Source organism: Sturnus vulgaris, chromosome 10 (assembly GCF_052056855.1).
Source record: "Sturnus vulgaris isolate bStuVul1 chromosome 10, bStuVul1.hap1, whole genome shotgun sequence".
In the NCBI taxonomy this organism is placed as follows: Eukaryota; Metazoa; Chordata; class Aves; order Passeriformes; family Sturnidae; genus Sturnus; species Sturnus vulgaris.
This window is the reverse complement of record NC_142252.1, coordinates 18,737,513-18,751,939: the sequence shown is the minus strand read 5'-3', so window position 1 is coordinate 18,751,939 and position 14,427 is coordinate 18,737,513. Positions and strand designations below refer to the sequence as shown.

At 43.2% G+C, this 14,427-nt stretch overlaps 2 protein-coding genes across 5 annotated transcripts in view; both read left to right on the top strand.

Annotated features, from left to right (window-relative positions):
• Window positions 1-29: 29 nt before the first annotated feature.
• NDUFB5 (NADH:ubiquinone oxidoreductase subunit B5) lies at window positions 30-4,409 on the top strand. Its single transcript, XM_014871539.2, has 6 exons — window positions 30-177; window positions 645-733; window positions 1,652-1,718; window positions 2,399-2,460; window positions 3,449-3,555; window positions 4,102-4,409. The coding sequence occupies exons 1-6, from the start codon at window positions 45-47 to the stop codon at window positions 4,220-4,222; spliced, it is 579 nt and encodes a 192-aa protein (XP_014727025.2). The 5' UTR covers window positions 30-44; the 3' UTR covers window positions 4,223-4,409.
• Window positions 4,410-6,679: 2,270 nt separating this feature from the next.
• USP13 (ubiquitin specific peptidase 13) overlaps window positions 6,680-14,427 on the top strand; it is a 49,778-nt gene continuing 42,030 nt past the window's right edge. For 3 of the 4 annotated variants that reach the window (XR_015805763.1, XM_088170972.1, XM_088170973.1), the window contains exon 1: window positions 6,682-6,832. Coding sequence is in view for 3 of the 4 variants with exons in the window: in XM_088170972.1 (XP_088027098.1) it covers window positions 6,719-6,832 (114 nt within the window). In the remaining variant the exon portion in view is untranslated. Of the gene's footprint in view, window positions 6,833-14,427 lie in introns of all 4 variants that reach the window. The other variant, XM_014871540.2, reaches the window with a different exon arrangement.

Sequence of the window (14,427 nt, the reverse complement as noted above, 5' to 3'; positions counted from 1 at the left end):
GCGGGAAGCGGCGCCGCCGGCCCCGCCCCGTGCCAGTCCCAGCCATGGCGGCCATGAGCCGGGTGCTGCGGGCGGCCGCGGCCTGGGCGGCGCGGCGGGCGGGCAGCGCTGGGACCACCGGGATCACCGGCACCACCGGGATCACCGGGATCGCCCCCCGCCTCCCCGGCATCCTCGGTACGGCCCCGGCGGGGGAGTGGCGGGGCGGGAGCGGCGGGGGCGAGGTGACCTTGCGGAGCGGAGCAGAGGTGCCCTCCCGGAGGCCGCGGGAGGGCCGGGGAGCTCAGAAGGTGCAGCGTTGTGTCCCCGTTCCGATGAAAAACAATCGGGTTTGGGTAAAAAGTGGATGGAAACGGGAGAGAGGCCGACCCTCCTGCAATTCTAATTGTCCATTTATTTGGCCCTCTGTGGTGACGTTCACTGATTCACGTGTTGATGCTTACAGGTAGACACAGATCATTGTCTGTAGTTAGAAGAAAAATAGGTTCATGCTAAAAAAATACGAAATTACTTCAGGCGAACTGCGGAAAATTCGGCCGCTATTGTACACTCTCCGTTTTTTTTATACCCCACATATGTTTGACCTTGTCCTGGCATAAGCACCAATGAGGTACAAAACCATAATACTCTGGTTCAATTTTCAGTTCCTGTACGACACGGTGGTGACCATGGGAAGAGAATGTTTATCATCAAGGCAACAAGTTTTTATGATTCTCGATTTCTGAGCTTGTTGGTGAGTTAAAAATCAAATGTATTGCATTCAGTGTATGTAACACATCACTTGCAAATGGTGTAAGAGTGTCTAAAATACAATTTCCTCGGTTGTTTATGCAATAGCGTCTAAAACATGGCTGGCATTATTTACATAAACAAGAATTTCAGGTTCTCTTTAAGAATTTTTTGGTCATATGCTGTAAAATCAGGGCCAGATGAAGTTCAAAGACTGGCTATATAGCGGAGGTTGTGATAGGTACTTAAATTAGTGCTGTAGTAGCATTCTTAAATTACATGTCTGTGTTCATATATGCATGACCCACAAATGCTTTCTACTCCATCCTCCTTTCTGAAATATATCAGTTACTTTCCTGCAGAGTTTGCCTTCACTTATCTACACCACTAACAACAGAGGTGAGATTTAGGAAGCCTGACCTGAGTTTGAACCCTCCAGAGTCAAGTTTTGGATAAATCCTATTATAAGCAGCAACAGCCAATTTGATACAACTCCCTTCATGTGATCAGGACTCCTTTATGTGCGTTCCACAGCTACAGAGCCCACAGTGGTTGCATTGGTGTTGGATTATTGCTTTGCTGTCAGTGCCTCATTGCAGCTGAGTGCTGGAGCCAGTCATGCCAAGATGCCAATGCAGATTTCAGGGAGGTGTTTGCTGCTGCACAGACTGACCTCGCTGGGAGATGGGAGCTGACCTGAATGGGCTCATGGGCTGACACAGCATCACTTTTGTGTGTTCTAGTTCATTAATTAAGTCATTGCAATCAGCAGTGTTTACATACAACATCCCTTTCCAACCTAGGAATGCAAATCTAAGAGGTACTGGCTGTTCCACTATTTTCAGATATTTTTTCAGATCTCAATGTAAATTTTGTCAGGGTTCTGAGTTTCTCACACTGACTGTTTTTATCCCCTATACAGAGATTCTATATATTCCTGACGGGAATACCAGTGGCCGTGGCCTTAACATATATCAACATCTTTATTGGTGAGTGCTCTGTCAGGGCTAAGCAATGTACAGTCAAAGTTATTAAATGGGAATTAAGCATGCTGGATAGAGAAGAAGGACTCTTTTAAGGCTCTCTCTTTGGAAGACCATGGAATAAGCCTAACAAATACAGTGATATTGTATAATTACATAGAAAATGTTTCCAGTGTATTTGCTTCAGTTGTTGCTTTTTCAAAAAAAAAGTTTCTCACATTTTGGCAGTTTTTCAAACATCAGTGAAGTTTAGTAACTTGCTTTAACAAGACTGCAACTCTGGCTTTTTATCTAGCAAAGATACCAAAATTCTGCTTGGCAATAGATGTGTTAAATCTACTGCTGTAATGTTAGGTAATTAATTTAATAAAGAAATCATTAAAAGTCCCTACTTTCAGCTCCTGTACTTTGAAGGGCATTTCTGTGGACTTGATCCAATTTGTTTTTTCTGTTCTTGTTGCTAATTTTACCATTTAGGTGTGTCACTTAAAATCTGTGAGTAGATACTTGCATCTGATGTGTCTGCAAACATTTCAAGTTCAGTTTTTCTGAACAGAGCTCACACTGAGGGATTTAGTACTCTCTATGTGGAATAATGGTCTTTTCCTTACCTGAAAGGCAGAATATAAGGTAGCTTTGGAAAATAATCATAGAGTTAAATATTCCTCCCCTCCTTTCCTTGTCAGGTGAAGCTGAACTTGCAGAGATTCCTGAAGGTTATGTTCCAGAGCACTGGGAATACTACAAAGTGAGTGTAACATGTAAAAGGGTGGGTGTGTTATGAACAGACTTTCTCTTGATGATACTTTTGGGAGTAAAATGTATGGAGTATGATGATGTCTGTCAGTGTAATAAAACTCAAATAGTGCAGTTCTGATTTTGGTAAACTTTTTTTTGTGGCTTCATGGAACATGTAGAAGGCTGTAGGAAATCTGTTCATTGACACGAGCAGATGCAAATGCTCTGTATGCAGTAAACTGCTGAATTCTTGCTGCATGCCAAGAATTTTTCTATAATGTTCCTAAATAGTAAGAAAAGTCCTCTGCATTCATAGCATGCAGGTTTTATCTTTATTTTTTTTCTACAATGTCTTAAGAAGTTGGAGTTTAAAGTGACGTTGCTTTCTTTTGCGTGATTTGCCGGTATTGTTTTATATCACACATGCTTTTGGATCTAGAATTGAAGATTTTTATAGTCGCAAGTTCAAGGTTGTATGGTTTCAATTTAATTGTATTTTCTTAAAATTAGTCACTGGCTTCTTACTGCAAGCACTGTTTTGTTTCTGATAGGAAGTAATTTAATGCAGCAATATTATTGTGGCTGTTTCAACTCATTTAGACTTTTTTTCCTAGAGAAATGCCCTCTATGTGGAAGCAAAGTTTTGAAATGTTGCTGATTACAGTAAGGTTTGGAGACCAATTCTGTGATTACTGTGGCAGTTTAAGGAACTTAACTTTAACATGAAGAAAACAAATTATATCTTCTGTTAAATTTTAATTTTGCTAGAGAATAGTCATCTGCAGGTTATCTTTGCATTAAGAATTACAAAAGAAATACAACCTTTTAGGGTTCTGATCTCACAAGTAGTTGTGCACGTTTGCAACTTCACTGTTATGATCTGAATGGAAGCACTCATAGTGTCCATGACATCTTCTCAGGACTGTGGATATACAACAGTTATGATGACATTTCTACATGGAAATTGCAGAAATAATCTCTGCTGTTATGTTTTCCAGCACCCCATAAGCCGCTGGATAGCTCGTTACATACTTGACCCCCCTGAGAAGAACTATGAGAAGGACATGGCCCTGCTTGAGGTAGAAGCCAGGAAATCTGAACTGAGGTATGTTCTGTAGTTAGGGGGTTAAAATCCTGATCCATACTGTAGCTGACTCTTTGATTTTGCATGACATACTGAGCTGGATGCTGACACAAAGTGCTTTCATATATCCCCTGAGTGCTGCCTGCACTGGCTGCTGCCAGTGTGGAGTCACAGTATCTGTTGTCACTGCCCTCTCAGGATTCAGGTTACCAGAACAATTCAAGGGCAGGGGGTCTTCAAAACACTTGGTATTTATAGAGATGTAGCTCTGTCTTCCTGAGTCAGCAAATGGAGCTCTTTTTGCCCCTGCTAATGCTTACAGCTTAGAGAAGAACTTGTGATAAAACTGCCGGTATTTTTATTACTCCTTTGTGGAATAACTTGCTGGAAAAAAAAAATCAAAATAGAAAGATTTAATAGCTCATGTCTTAGTTGAGCCCGTCATATTTTTGTCCTACCTATGTTTCAGCAGTATTTATAAACCATTGATGCTAAAGTCATTGCTTTGTCAGTAATGCTCAACATCAACAAACTTCATGTTGAGTGTATCTGTTGCCTTTTTTTCAGGTTGATGGAGTTGGAGGCACGCAGACTGATGAGACACCGGGGAGATGGACCTTGGTACCATTATGAAACACCTGACAAAAATCTTGTTGACAATTCTATGAAATCCACACCTGACAATTAAACAATTTTGGGGCAGTGTGCAAGGTCTTAAATGCATACTGACAAATTGTGACTGTGCTGTGGAACAGACATCCTACTGTTTGCTGACAGAAATGAATAAACCGTTTGTGTTGATTCCAGTATCTTGAAAGAAACTGTGTGGCAGTAAAGTTCATGCAGCTATTAAAGATGTTAATCAGTTAAAATGATTTATTTCAATTGTCAACAATCACTCATTTCTTTCAGAACATACATGCATGAAACAAGTTGGTAATACTAGTTTTCATTTTGTGATTTCTAGTATTTATAGTTTTAAATGAAAGACACAAAAGGATAGGGGTTTTTTCTTTCTCTGTTCTTCGTGTCAGGTAATTGATGAGAGATGAACTAAGTAAGAAAAGTACCTTCACGCATACCTGCCATGCATTTCAGAACTGTACAGCTGTTGTCTTTTGACAACTCTTTAGGGAACATGAAGAGTTCTCTCAGCACCTGGTGGTTTTTTGCCACTAGAGGGATGTGTTTCCTCAGGTTCTACAGATCATGGTACTCTTAAATTTCTGGAGTGATGGAAAGTGCTTCTTACAGTTTGTGACTCTAAATTATCTGTCCATATTCAAAATCCTCACTTTTTAAAGGAAGTAAGCTCAAACCCTTTACTAAACCCGTAGAATTTAGTGATTTGAAACTTTATTTTTTTTTTTTTTTTTTTTTTTTTTTTTTTTTTTTTTTTTTTTTTTTTTTTTTTTACTACATTAGGCAACACTGCATGGACTATTTTAAGCAAAATTGCCTCGTTTGCTGTTTCCTGGCCACTGCCAAACATTAGAAAGATATTGATTTTCTATCAGTGCTTTGCTTGTCCTTTTTCTTAGAATCAATCTTTCAAGTTAGATGGCTCACATGTCTTATTATGGCTCTCATTGTTTATAAATGCTGAGTTATTCATAAGAGAAGCCATTAAAAAAGCACAAAGTCTCCTCAGGTAAAAGAGATCTGTCTGACCCTGTGTGTTTTTTATCCAGCATCCAATGATGCTCACAAGTCTGATGTAATGTCTGTTTTTCAGTAAGTCTAAAACCACTCCATGGACATCACATTCTGCCCCCAGTGTTTCACATTCTTCCCAACACTTGATTTTTCAGTAGTAAAAATTGCTGAGAACAGACTATGCTACTCTGCTCACCCTCACAGCCTGCATACAGCTGGGTACAAACATTTTTCAGTTCTGTTTCTGAGATTTTCCTAGAACCACCTTTTGAAACCTTTTAATTTTGAGGTTAAAGGTGGTTCTGGCAATGGTCACATCACCTCCTTGGAAGTGGTCAATGAATCCTTGGATATATTGTGGACAATGGGAGGAAGGCAATTCATCTGCTCTATGCATCTTCATTTTAAATGGACTGGTCATTTCTTTAATGCTGTTGCTGCCAGCCATATGTGGTAATAATTAGATACTACTTGAAAACAATAGCAGTATTTTTTTTCCTACAAAGTTCACTCTTATTTCTCATTCCTCTGACATTACTCTTTCAAAGTGAAGAGCAGAGAGAAACACAGCACAGGCCAAAAAAAAGGGCATTTTAAAGGAAAGAAGACATGAAATTGGGGGTTGGCTCCTGGCACTGCCACAGCTTCTCAGGCATCCCAGGCTGGGCATTCTCACCCTGTATCCACTTACAGCGACCTGCTCCTCCTAAGAGCTGGGGACATCCCACCTGTCATCGACAGAGCCACGTGAGACACCTGTACCGCGGCACTGGGCAATGAGGGGCTGAGACTGGAAATACAGAGAAGAGATATTTTACTGTGTGTATTTTATAGAAACGTATAGACATACATAAAAAGATATATATACACACATATGCATATATATACTTATATACATATGCTTATATATATATACATATATATACTTATATGCTTTCATATATATATACACATACATACATACTTACTTCCATAGCTATATATATATATACACACACACATAAATATATACATACATTTATCTATATATACACATACACACATATATGTGTACATATATATATATGTAGTCTTTAAAGGCTTAAGAATAAATAACAGAGCGTATGAAGGAGTATTACCGGTCAGAGGGAAACCTGCCCCGGGCTACCCGGGGACAGCAGGAGCGCAGTGTCCGTGCTCCCCCGTTGGGAACGGAGGTTTTGGGGTGAAACGCGGGGCTCGGCTCAGTCCCGCCCCGCCGCGCTGCCCCTCGCCCGCCCCCGCCGGGACCCCCGAGTGCCGCCGCCGCAGCTGGTGCCGCTGCCGCTGCCATTGGATTAAAAATAGCATCTTCCCTCCCCCTGCCCTCCCTCGGGCCCGGCTCCCGCCGCCGCCCTGCCCCGGGCCCGGCTGCCCGCCGCCTCCATCGCCCGCGCAGAGCGGCTCGGCAGGGAGGGCGGGCGGCCGGGAGCGAGGGAGGGAAGGGAGGGAGGGAAGGGAGGGAAGGAGGATGCAGCGGGCCGCGCTCTTCCGCGGCGGCGATGCGCAGATGGCCGCCGGGGACCTGGGCGAGCTGCTCGTCCCCTACATGCCCACGATCCGGGTGCCCAAGTCAGGGGACCGGGTCTACAAGACGGAGTGTGCCTTCTCCTACGACTCGCCCGTGAGTGCAGCGAACCACCCCCGGCTGCCTCCGCGCCCCCGCCCGCCGCGGCCCCTTCCCCTCCCCGCCGCAGCCCCTCGCACCCTCCCCGAGCCTCTGCCTCCCCCTCAGGCTTCAGAATCCCCCCGAGCCCTCCCTCCACCTGCCGCGGCCCTGGCCCTGCCGCTTCTCCCCGCGCCGGCTCCGCTCCCCTCACATCGCTGCCGGCTCCTCCGCGGCAGCGCCGCTCCTTCCTGCGCTCGCTTGTTTGTTTTCCTCCATCGAGGCGCTCTGAAGTGGTTGCTTGGACACGGGGATTTTGTGGTTTTGGGGAAACTTCCCTGCTTGCTCTGGTTGTCGGGGTCTGTTTGCTCCACCTGGAGCCCTGTTATGCTTCCACGCCGAGGTAGTAAAAAAGGGAGAGTAATGGCCTTCTCGTTGGTGTATTTTGGCGAGCAGATGTCAATTATTTTGCTTTCCGACTGCCTCGTGCTCATTCTATTCAAAATCTTTAGAGAAAGCTTCCAAGGTAGAGGCTCATCCTGAAAATCAGCGTGAAAGTCTCCCCGAAACAATTTCTCCCCAGGGTTACATCACTGAACTTCAGTGAACTTGTAGTGTTTCCCCACTGGCTTGGTTCGTTTTCTGTTAGATGAGTGTTTCGTGTGCAGTAAACTTTTCTGTGCTGTTATTTCTATGGTGTCTTACAAAACATCCCCCAGCTCCACAGACTGCATGTGTTCCGTGGCAGATTTGGGGCCTGACTCAGTTTTTAACTTCACTGCTAATCCTGGAAGCCTTTGTAAATGGGCAGTGCTTCGTAAGAAACAGGTGCTTAGAAATTAGGCTTTTTCAAAAGAGGTTGAAAATTTCATTAGAAGTTACTTCTCCACAGGAAACTGAGGTTTCCCAAAGATGATTGAGCACTATATGTTGATGTTAATGTCATTGGCAGCAATCAGAAGAAGGCTTATTACATTACAGAATATTCATTGAAAGATACATTTCAGATGCATTTTTGGGATCCTTTGTCCCCTTCTACTTCATATTTCCCCCTCTCTTTGATAATTCCTTTTAATACAGAAAATCAGACTTCGGTTTTAAAGGTGACTCAGCTGTCTTGTGTTCTTCATGTCTTGTTGAACAGAGGTTATTTTTACCCACACTCTTCAGATCTCAAGTGTCACCCAGCAGCCCTGACTGTACTGGGAGTTGGGCTGATTAGAGCTGCCAAATCGGACTCCACCGCAGAGGCGATAATTGCATTATATACTTAAGAAGGTTTTGGCGGGGGAAAATCAATATACCACATTCTTTCCTTCAGATTTCTGCTCGGGTGAACACATGGTTGATGTTTTCAGTAACACTTTCAGGCTTCTTTGATATTACAGTTTATAAGTTTTTGTTAACAAGTAGGAAGGAATACAAAATACTGCTACAGATTACAAAACAATCAATCACCACCCCCTGCAGCAAGGCTCAGTTGAATGCAGCAAAAGCTGTGTTTAGCTAAGCAATATGTTTGTACAAAACATAAAACATTTGAGCCAAACTTAACAGAAACTATGGATAAAAGTAGCAAAAGGAGTGGGAAGAAGCATGTATGATATTTTTTTTACACTAAAAAATTTTCCATCCTTTTGGCATTATCAGGAAGAGATTTCAGACTTAGGAAAGTGTTGCCCTCCAATGAAAAAACTTCTTATTTAAATTTTGTTATGGGCATTCACCAGGCAAAAGGCTTGACTGAACTTATGCAGTACCATTGAAAATAAAGGCAGTCTCAGTTTCTATTGTTTCCCACAGCTTTTCATCCCATACCACTCTTCTGCTTAGCTGAGTGAAAGATTTGCCTCAGATTTTATTTTAAATTCCCATATAATCTAATAGAGCCTTGGATGTTGTTTGTAGGATGGAGATTCTAAGGGACATATGTAATGTGTACTTTCTAGGGTAAAACACTGTAATTTACAAATGGAAAATAGCAAAGCTATGTTTTTGGTTTTTTTCATTCAGAAGGAAAGTGAAGGGATAGAGACAGGTTCTTTCTTGGCTAAAGGGAGATGTTTATGTTTTGTAGTAAGTTGATTGTGTGACTTACTTTTTTAGGTTATTGATGTATTACCTAAGTGAGCCTTTTCCTGTTGAGGTACCTGCCTCTTTTTGAAAGAAGATACACTGTTGACCCTGTTATAATGTTCAAGAATTGAAAAAACCCTATTGCTTTTATTAGCCATGCTAAAATTCCAGATTGCTTTTTTGCTGGAGGAGATTTTTTCCTTTGTAAGAATATTTCTCAGTATTTCCTCACATCTTCTCATTTTGCCATTTTAAAATATGCTCCTTGCTACAGTTTAACTTCAGCATGTCATGTCCTACCTGGTCATGCAGCAGCTCTACAGTCAAGTGTCTTTAGCTATATTAATTGTATATTAATCCTTTTCCTGTAAGGATGTGTTGTGATCTTGAAAATACACTGAAAACCATCAGACCTGCGAGTGTGAGGGTACAGAGTAATATTATCGTAGAGAAAGATGCAGCAAATTTCCAAGGACCAAGCGGAGTGGAATGGTCAAAATCAGAGCTTTTCTGTCAGGGAGTGCCAAAGAAAATGAGGTGCTGGGAGGGAGTAGCTCCCTCTTCTGCTTCAGCTGTGCAAAGCTTAACGTGGCACTGAGACGTGGTTTTGCAGCCCTGTTTGTCCCTCTGTCAGATTGTGTCATCTTGTCTGGGTTTGAGCAGTGCATGTTCCACTGGGTATAGGCAGCTTCACTGATTGTTCTCAAAACTGGTTGAGGTTCCTTTTCCATGAGCTTTAAAGCTTGCTTGGATGAAGATCTTAGAACAATGTCACCTTTGTGCCACAGTGAGAGTCATTAGCTGAGACTTCAGAAGTGAGAGCTAGAAGTACAATTGGCTATTTAGTGTATTTTTTCCACATGGATTAACTGTATCATGGTGATCTTGTCCGAAAGGTGGGATTGTTAGAAATATAAACAGATGAGAAATTCATGTCCTTAGATCTGGCCTACTTCCAGCAGAACATACTAGGGTTGGTCCCTGGAAAGCTGGCAAGAACAGGAGGCAAATTTCTTTGTGCTTAAGAGACCTAGGGACACTTTTTAGTTTGCTTGGCTCATAAGATGAGAAAATCGGCCACTTATCATTTACGTTTTCATTACTTTTTCGAGATTTTTTTATGTCTTCTAGAAAAACTGTTTCTCTGATGAGGGCTCCTACTCCAGTTAGCCATTCCTTTGTGCAGGAATTGAGGAGGGAAGGCAGACTGCCTACAAAACACAAACCTGGCCTAGTGCTGACTATTTCTTCCTCCAGGGACTGACCCAGCAACTATGGGAGCCAACCACTTCCCTCCAAATTGGCTAACAAAATCCTGCACCTCTTGTTACTCAGATCTGTGGTGCAGTCATGCCTCCTGGTGACTTTTTCCACATCTCCAATACTGTGCTGTAGGTTTCTTCTCTCCTATTTTGTCCACTGTGACTTCTCTTCCTCTTTTGGTGGATGAGCCTGACTTTGTGTTCAGTAGAATGCAGAAGATACGAAGGTTGTATTAAATTATCTTTTGTTGTACTATTACTTTTTCATTGAGGATAATACTCAGCTTTGGAAATCCCACCTTTTACTGTGATCCTGGACTCAAAAACCCCTGATCATTTATCACAGAATTGTAGATTCATAGAATGTGCTGAGTTGGAAGAGACCCATATGAGTCATTGAGTTCAACTCCTGGCCCTGCATAGGACACCCCAACAATCCCACCATATGCCTGAGTGTTGTCCAAACACTTCTTCAGCTCTGTCAGGCTTGGGGCTGTGACCACTTCCCTGGGGAGCCTATTCCAGTGCCCAGTCACCCTCTAGGTGAAAAACCTTTCTCTAATATCCATCCTAAATCTCTCCTGACACAGCTCCATGCCATTTCCTCAGGTCCTGTCACTGGTTATGAGAGTGACACATCTGGGGGAGAGACAGCAGCTGGAAAGGGGATACAAACTGGAGTATGAAAAGGGCTTATATGTGAGCTATGGATGCTGCACATGGATGTGCTCTGAAAGCTTCCCCACAAAGGGCACTGGTGACAGCCCCAGCACAGCTCATGGGCCCGATACAAGTGACAGGACCAGGCAGGCTGGCTCTGTGGAGTGTAGGACTGTGTTTGTTTGAGCAGCTGAAAGTTTGGCTTTGCTCTGCTGGAAAACCTTGCTGCTGACAACAGCTTCCTTTGAGAATCTTGCTGACCTCATTTTTTGTGGCTCGGGAACTCTGTAATGGTTATGTTGGGACAATTCCCAAAGTCTGAGCTGAGCTGATGCTCTGCTGTTTGTTGTGCAGTTGAGACTGAAATCCTTGAGAGTCTGGAGTGTGTAATGGATATTGGTGATTGAGTTGCATAAAACATTCTAGATATAAGCACCTCCTGTCTGGCAGTTCTTTTGGTCAATATTCCTTGAGGAAAATCAGAAAATCACTGAGGTCCATGTCTGTGAGCGGTAAGCTTGGATCTTGTTTCTATTGATGGAATGAGAGCAGCAGAGAAGAAACAAGAGGACTGAACACACCAAGACAAAGGGAATACTCCAGATGAGGATTTTGGCCTAGCTGCAAAATGACCTCCAATCAGTGAGGCAGTAAATTGCTTGGTGGTGCTTGGTCACCTGAAAAGGCAGAGCAGTGTGGTACTGTTGCTTGACAGGGATGTGCCAAAGCTGTCACATGGGCAGGTGTTTGCTGGCTGGAAGTGCACCAGGACACTCAACTAGTTCACATCAGTTAACTTCACTCTTCTGAAGTTGGAGAATCAGCAGAAGTTGTGCCTGCAGTGATTGACACATGAGAAATAACTGTGGTTGGGAGAACAACCAGTGTGCATGTGCACCGTGCATTTCCTTGGGGTTGATTTAAATTTAGATCTTACCAGCCTTTTCCTCTTTATGTGTCACTGACCATTCTGTTATCCAGAGTGGTGATGGACTGGAATATTTTGGGTAGCAGAGAGATCTGTATTCTGAGGTACCCAGAGTGTCAGAGGATAAATAGAGATGCAGATAAATGGATAATGCTGGAGCTCCCTCTCAACTCTTCTTCCCAGCTTTTCTGTTCTGGAAGCACAGCACTGTTTTTGTGATCAACAGAGCTGTAGAGCCAGGGCTCTGCACACAGTAAACTGCCCACATCTCAGGTGCTGTGGAAGCAGTGCAGGTGGCACTGCTGGGGCTGCAGTGCTGGACTGGAGCTTGGCAATCAGCCCTGGTGGATCTCAGACACCTCTGCCTGCAGCTCACACAGTCTGCACCTGGATAAACTGACCCCAAACAGTGCTGATGGATGGGTGGATGTTCTCTGTTCCTGGTTGCAGGTTAAAGGGACTGCTGACCCAGCATTAGTTTTGCCATTGTATTTGCTCACTAACTGTGAAGCCTTGATCCTGCCTGTGCGTGTGACTTGCCCAAGACACTGCTTTGGAATTCATATGTGCTGCTCTGGAGTCCACCTGTGATTTATAGGTGGGAGTGAGCAGTCAGTCCACCTCTTGGAGTGGGGGTTTGGTTTTGGTTTAGTGGCTGACTAAACAGCTTTTTTTTTCCCCAGGAAATGTTCTTAGTGCTGTACTGGATGGGCCTTGTCCATGTGCCCATTTAGGAGCTACAACAAAGGTTCCAGGAATCTTTGTTAAGCAATTGTGAATTAATTTGCTTGTAGGGAAATATCCAGTGCTCTCCAGTGCCATACAGTGCTTTTGTAAAGGAAAAGCAGGGGAAGGATTCTTTTTGCACTTCAAGTTAACAGTGCAATTACTGGAAACTCTGTAATTTATTTCCTACTTCCATGTCCTTTGTCCTTTCTTTTTCTGCCCAACCCAGCTCTTCTTTTCCCATCTCTCGTCTTTCACCACTACATTGCTCCTCTTCACTCCTTGTAGGTATTTTGACATCAATGCTTGTGTATGTCAGTGTACTGCCATTCCTTATTCTGATTCTGTTGCTTCTTCCTCTGATTCTTCTTTTACCTGATGCCAAATTTTACCCTCTTACTATTCCTATTCTGCTTTCCTTTAGTCACCAATATTTTCTTGTCACATTTGGGTGGCAGAGGGCAGTTGTCTAAAAGGCAGACTTACACCACTGTTCATAGCCCATGTTTCTATTGAATGTGACTAGATATATTCTTGGCCTTAGCACACATTTTTCTTGTTGGTTCCCCCACCCTACCCCAAAGTAACTACTACAGTAGTTACTTTAAGTACTTTAGTTACTTTAAGTAAGTTTACTACAGTGGAAACTTAAAAATGAACTTTTTGTTTGCTGGAGCCATCTCTGTGTTCTGTTCAGCTGGTTGTCTGTGGTTTCCTGTGTTTCTTTTTCTCCTTGTTTCAGTGTAGGTAGTACTGGAACCTGACAGAAAGACAGGCTTTCTTTTTGTTCCTCATTGTTAATTATCATGTGTTCTTGAGATGAATATTAAGTGTCAAAACATCCGTTGTTCTTTTTAAGCCTGTCCTGAAATAAAATATGTGTCATTTCGTTAGACTACTGTTGGATTCAGTGCAATGTATATATATTAGGGATGGTCCTGTAACTTTTCCAGATATATTAAAGATTGGATTGTAGTTATATAGCAAGACTCTTCTGACCACAGCCAGATTAATTAATGGTGATTCCCGATGAAAAGACACCCTGAGCAGAGCCTGCAGCAATTCTGTGTGGGCATGAATTTTGTAGGGAAACACTCTGATGGAAACCATGACAGAATGCACAAAGACAGTGACCCTGTGTCATAAATGGTACATTTTACTTTATATGTGACAGGATGGATGAGCTTTTCATTCTTCATGTTTGGGTGTGGAGACTCAAGGTACCATTTTACTCTCTTCTGTGATACTGTCTTAGCAAATTTTGCTGTTGTTCCAGAGGATCTAAAGCAAACACCTGTGCATGAGACACTGTCCCTGAGTCTGCAACTATGCCATGTTAGGAATCACCACAGCCCTTGTGTTTGTTCAAAGTCCTTGTCTGAGCTGCCCCAAGAGCTGAGATTGCTAAACCCTGAATTTCCCTGAGGGATCTAAATGGTTCGTGAGGGTTAGTAATGGGATGGAGGTCATAAGTTCAGATGCTGATCAGGTTAGTGGTGTTTGAAAGCTGTTGGTGTCTGGTGCCACTAGCAGTGTGGAATGAGGGGGGGATCTCTCTCTCTCTCTCTCTCTGTCCTCATGTCCTGGTGCTTGTGTTTGCCAGACCTCTCACCCACCAGCTTCCCTGCTCTGCTTTGGAGTCTGAGAGGGAGCAGCTGTGCATTTTACCTCTCTTTCCCTGTGATCCTCTGCCTCTTTCCTTCCTCCAAATGTGAATTGTGACTAAATGAGTAAGAGCAGCTTTTATTTATTTTTTTTTAATACCTTTCTCCTTGGTATGGACTGTGTGTTTCCCTCTCTGAATTAAGCACCTGGCATACCATTACCACCTTAGCAGCAAAGAACAGGCAGAAATACAGTGAGAATCAATCCCTTTTCCTTCTGCTTAGGGGGTGAGAAGACTAATCTGCTCTTGACTGACCCGGGCAGTGATGGAGCCTGGGCACATACAAGCTTCTGCC

Coding starts and splice junctions, on each gene's coding strand:
- NDUFB5 (XM_014871539.2), top strand. CDS start 45: ATGGCGGCCATGAGCCGGGTGCTGCGGGCGGCCGCGGCCTGGGCGGCG. Junction 178..644: donor CCGCCTCCCCGGCATCCTCG/GTACGGCCCCGG, acceptor TTCAATTTTCAG/TTCCTGTACGACACGGTGGT. Junction 2,461..3,448: donor AGCACTGGGAATACTACAAA/GTGAGTGTAACA, acceptor TATGTTTTCCAG/CACCCCATAAGCCGCTGGAT.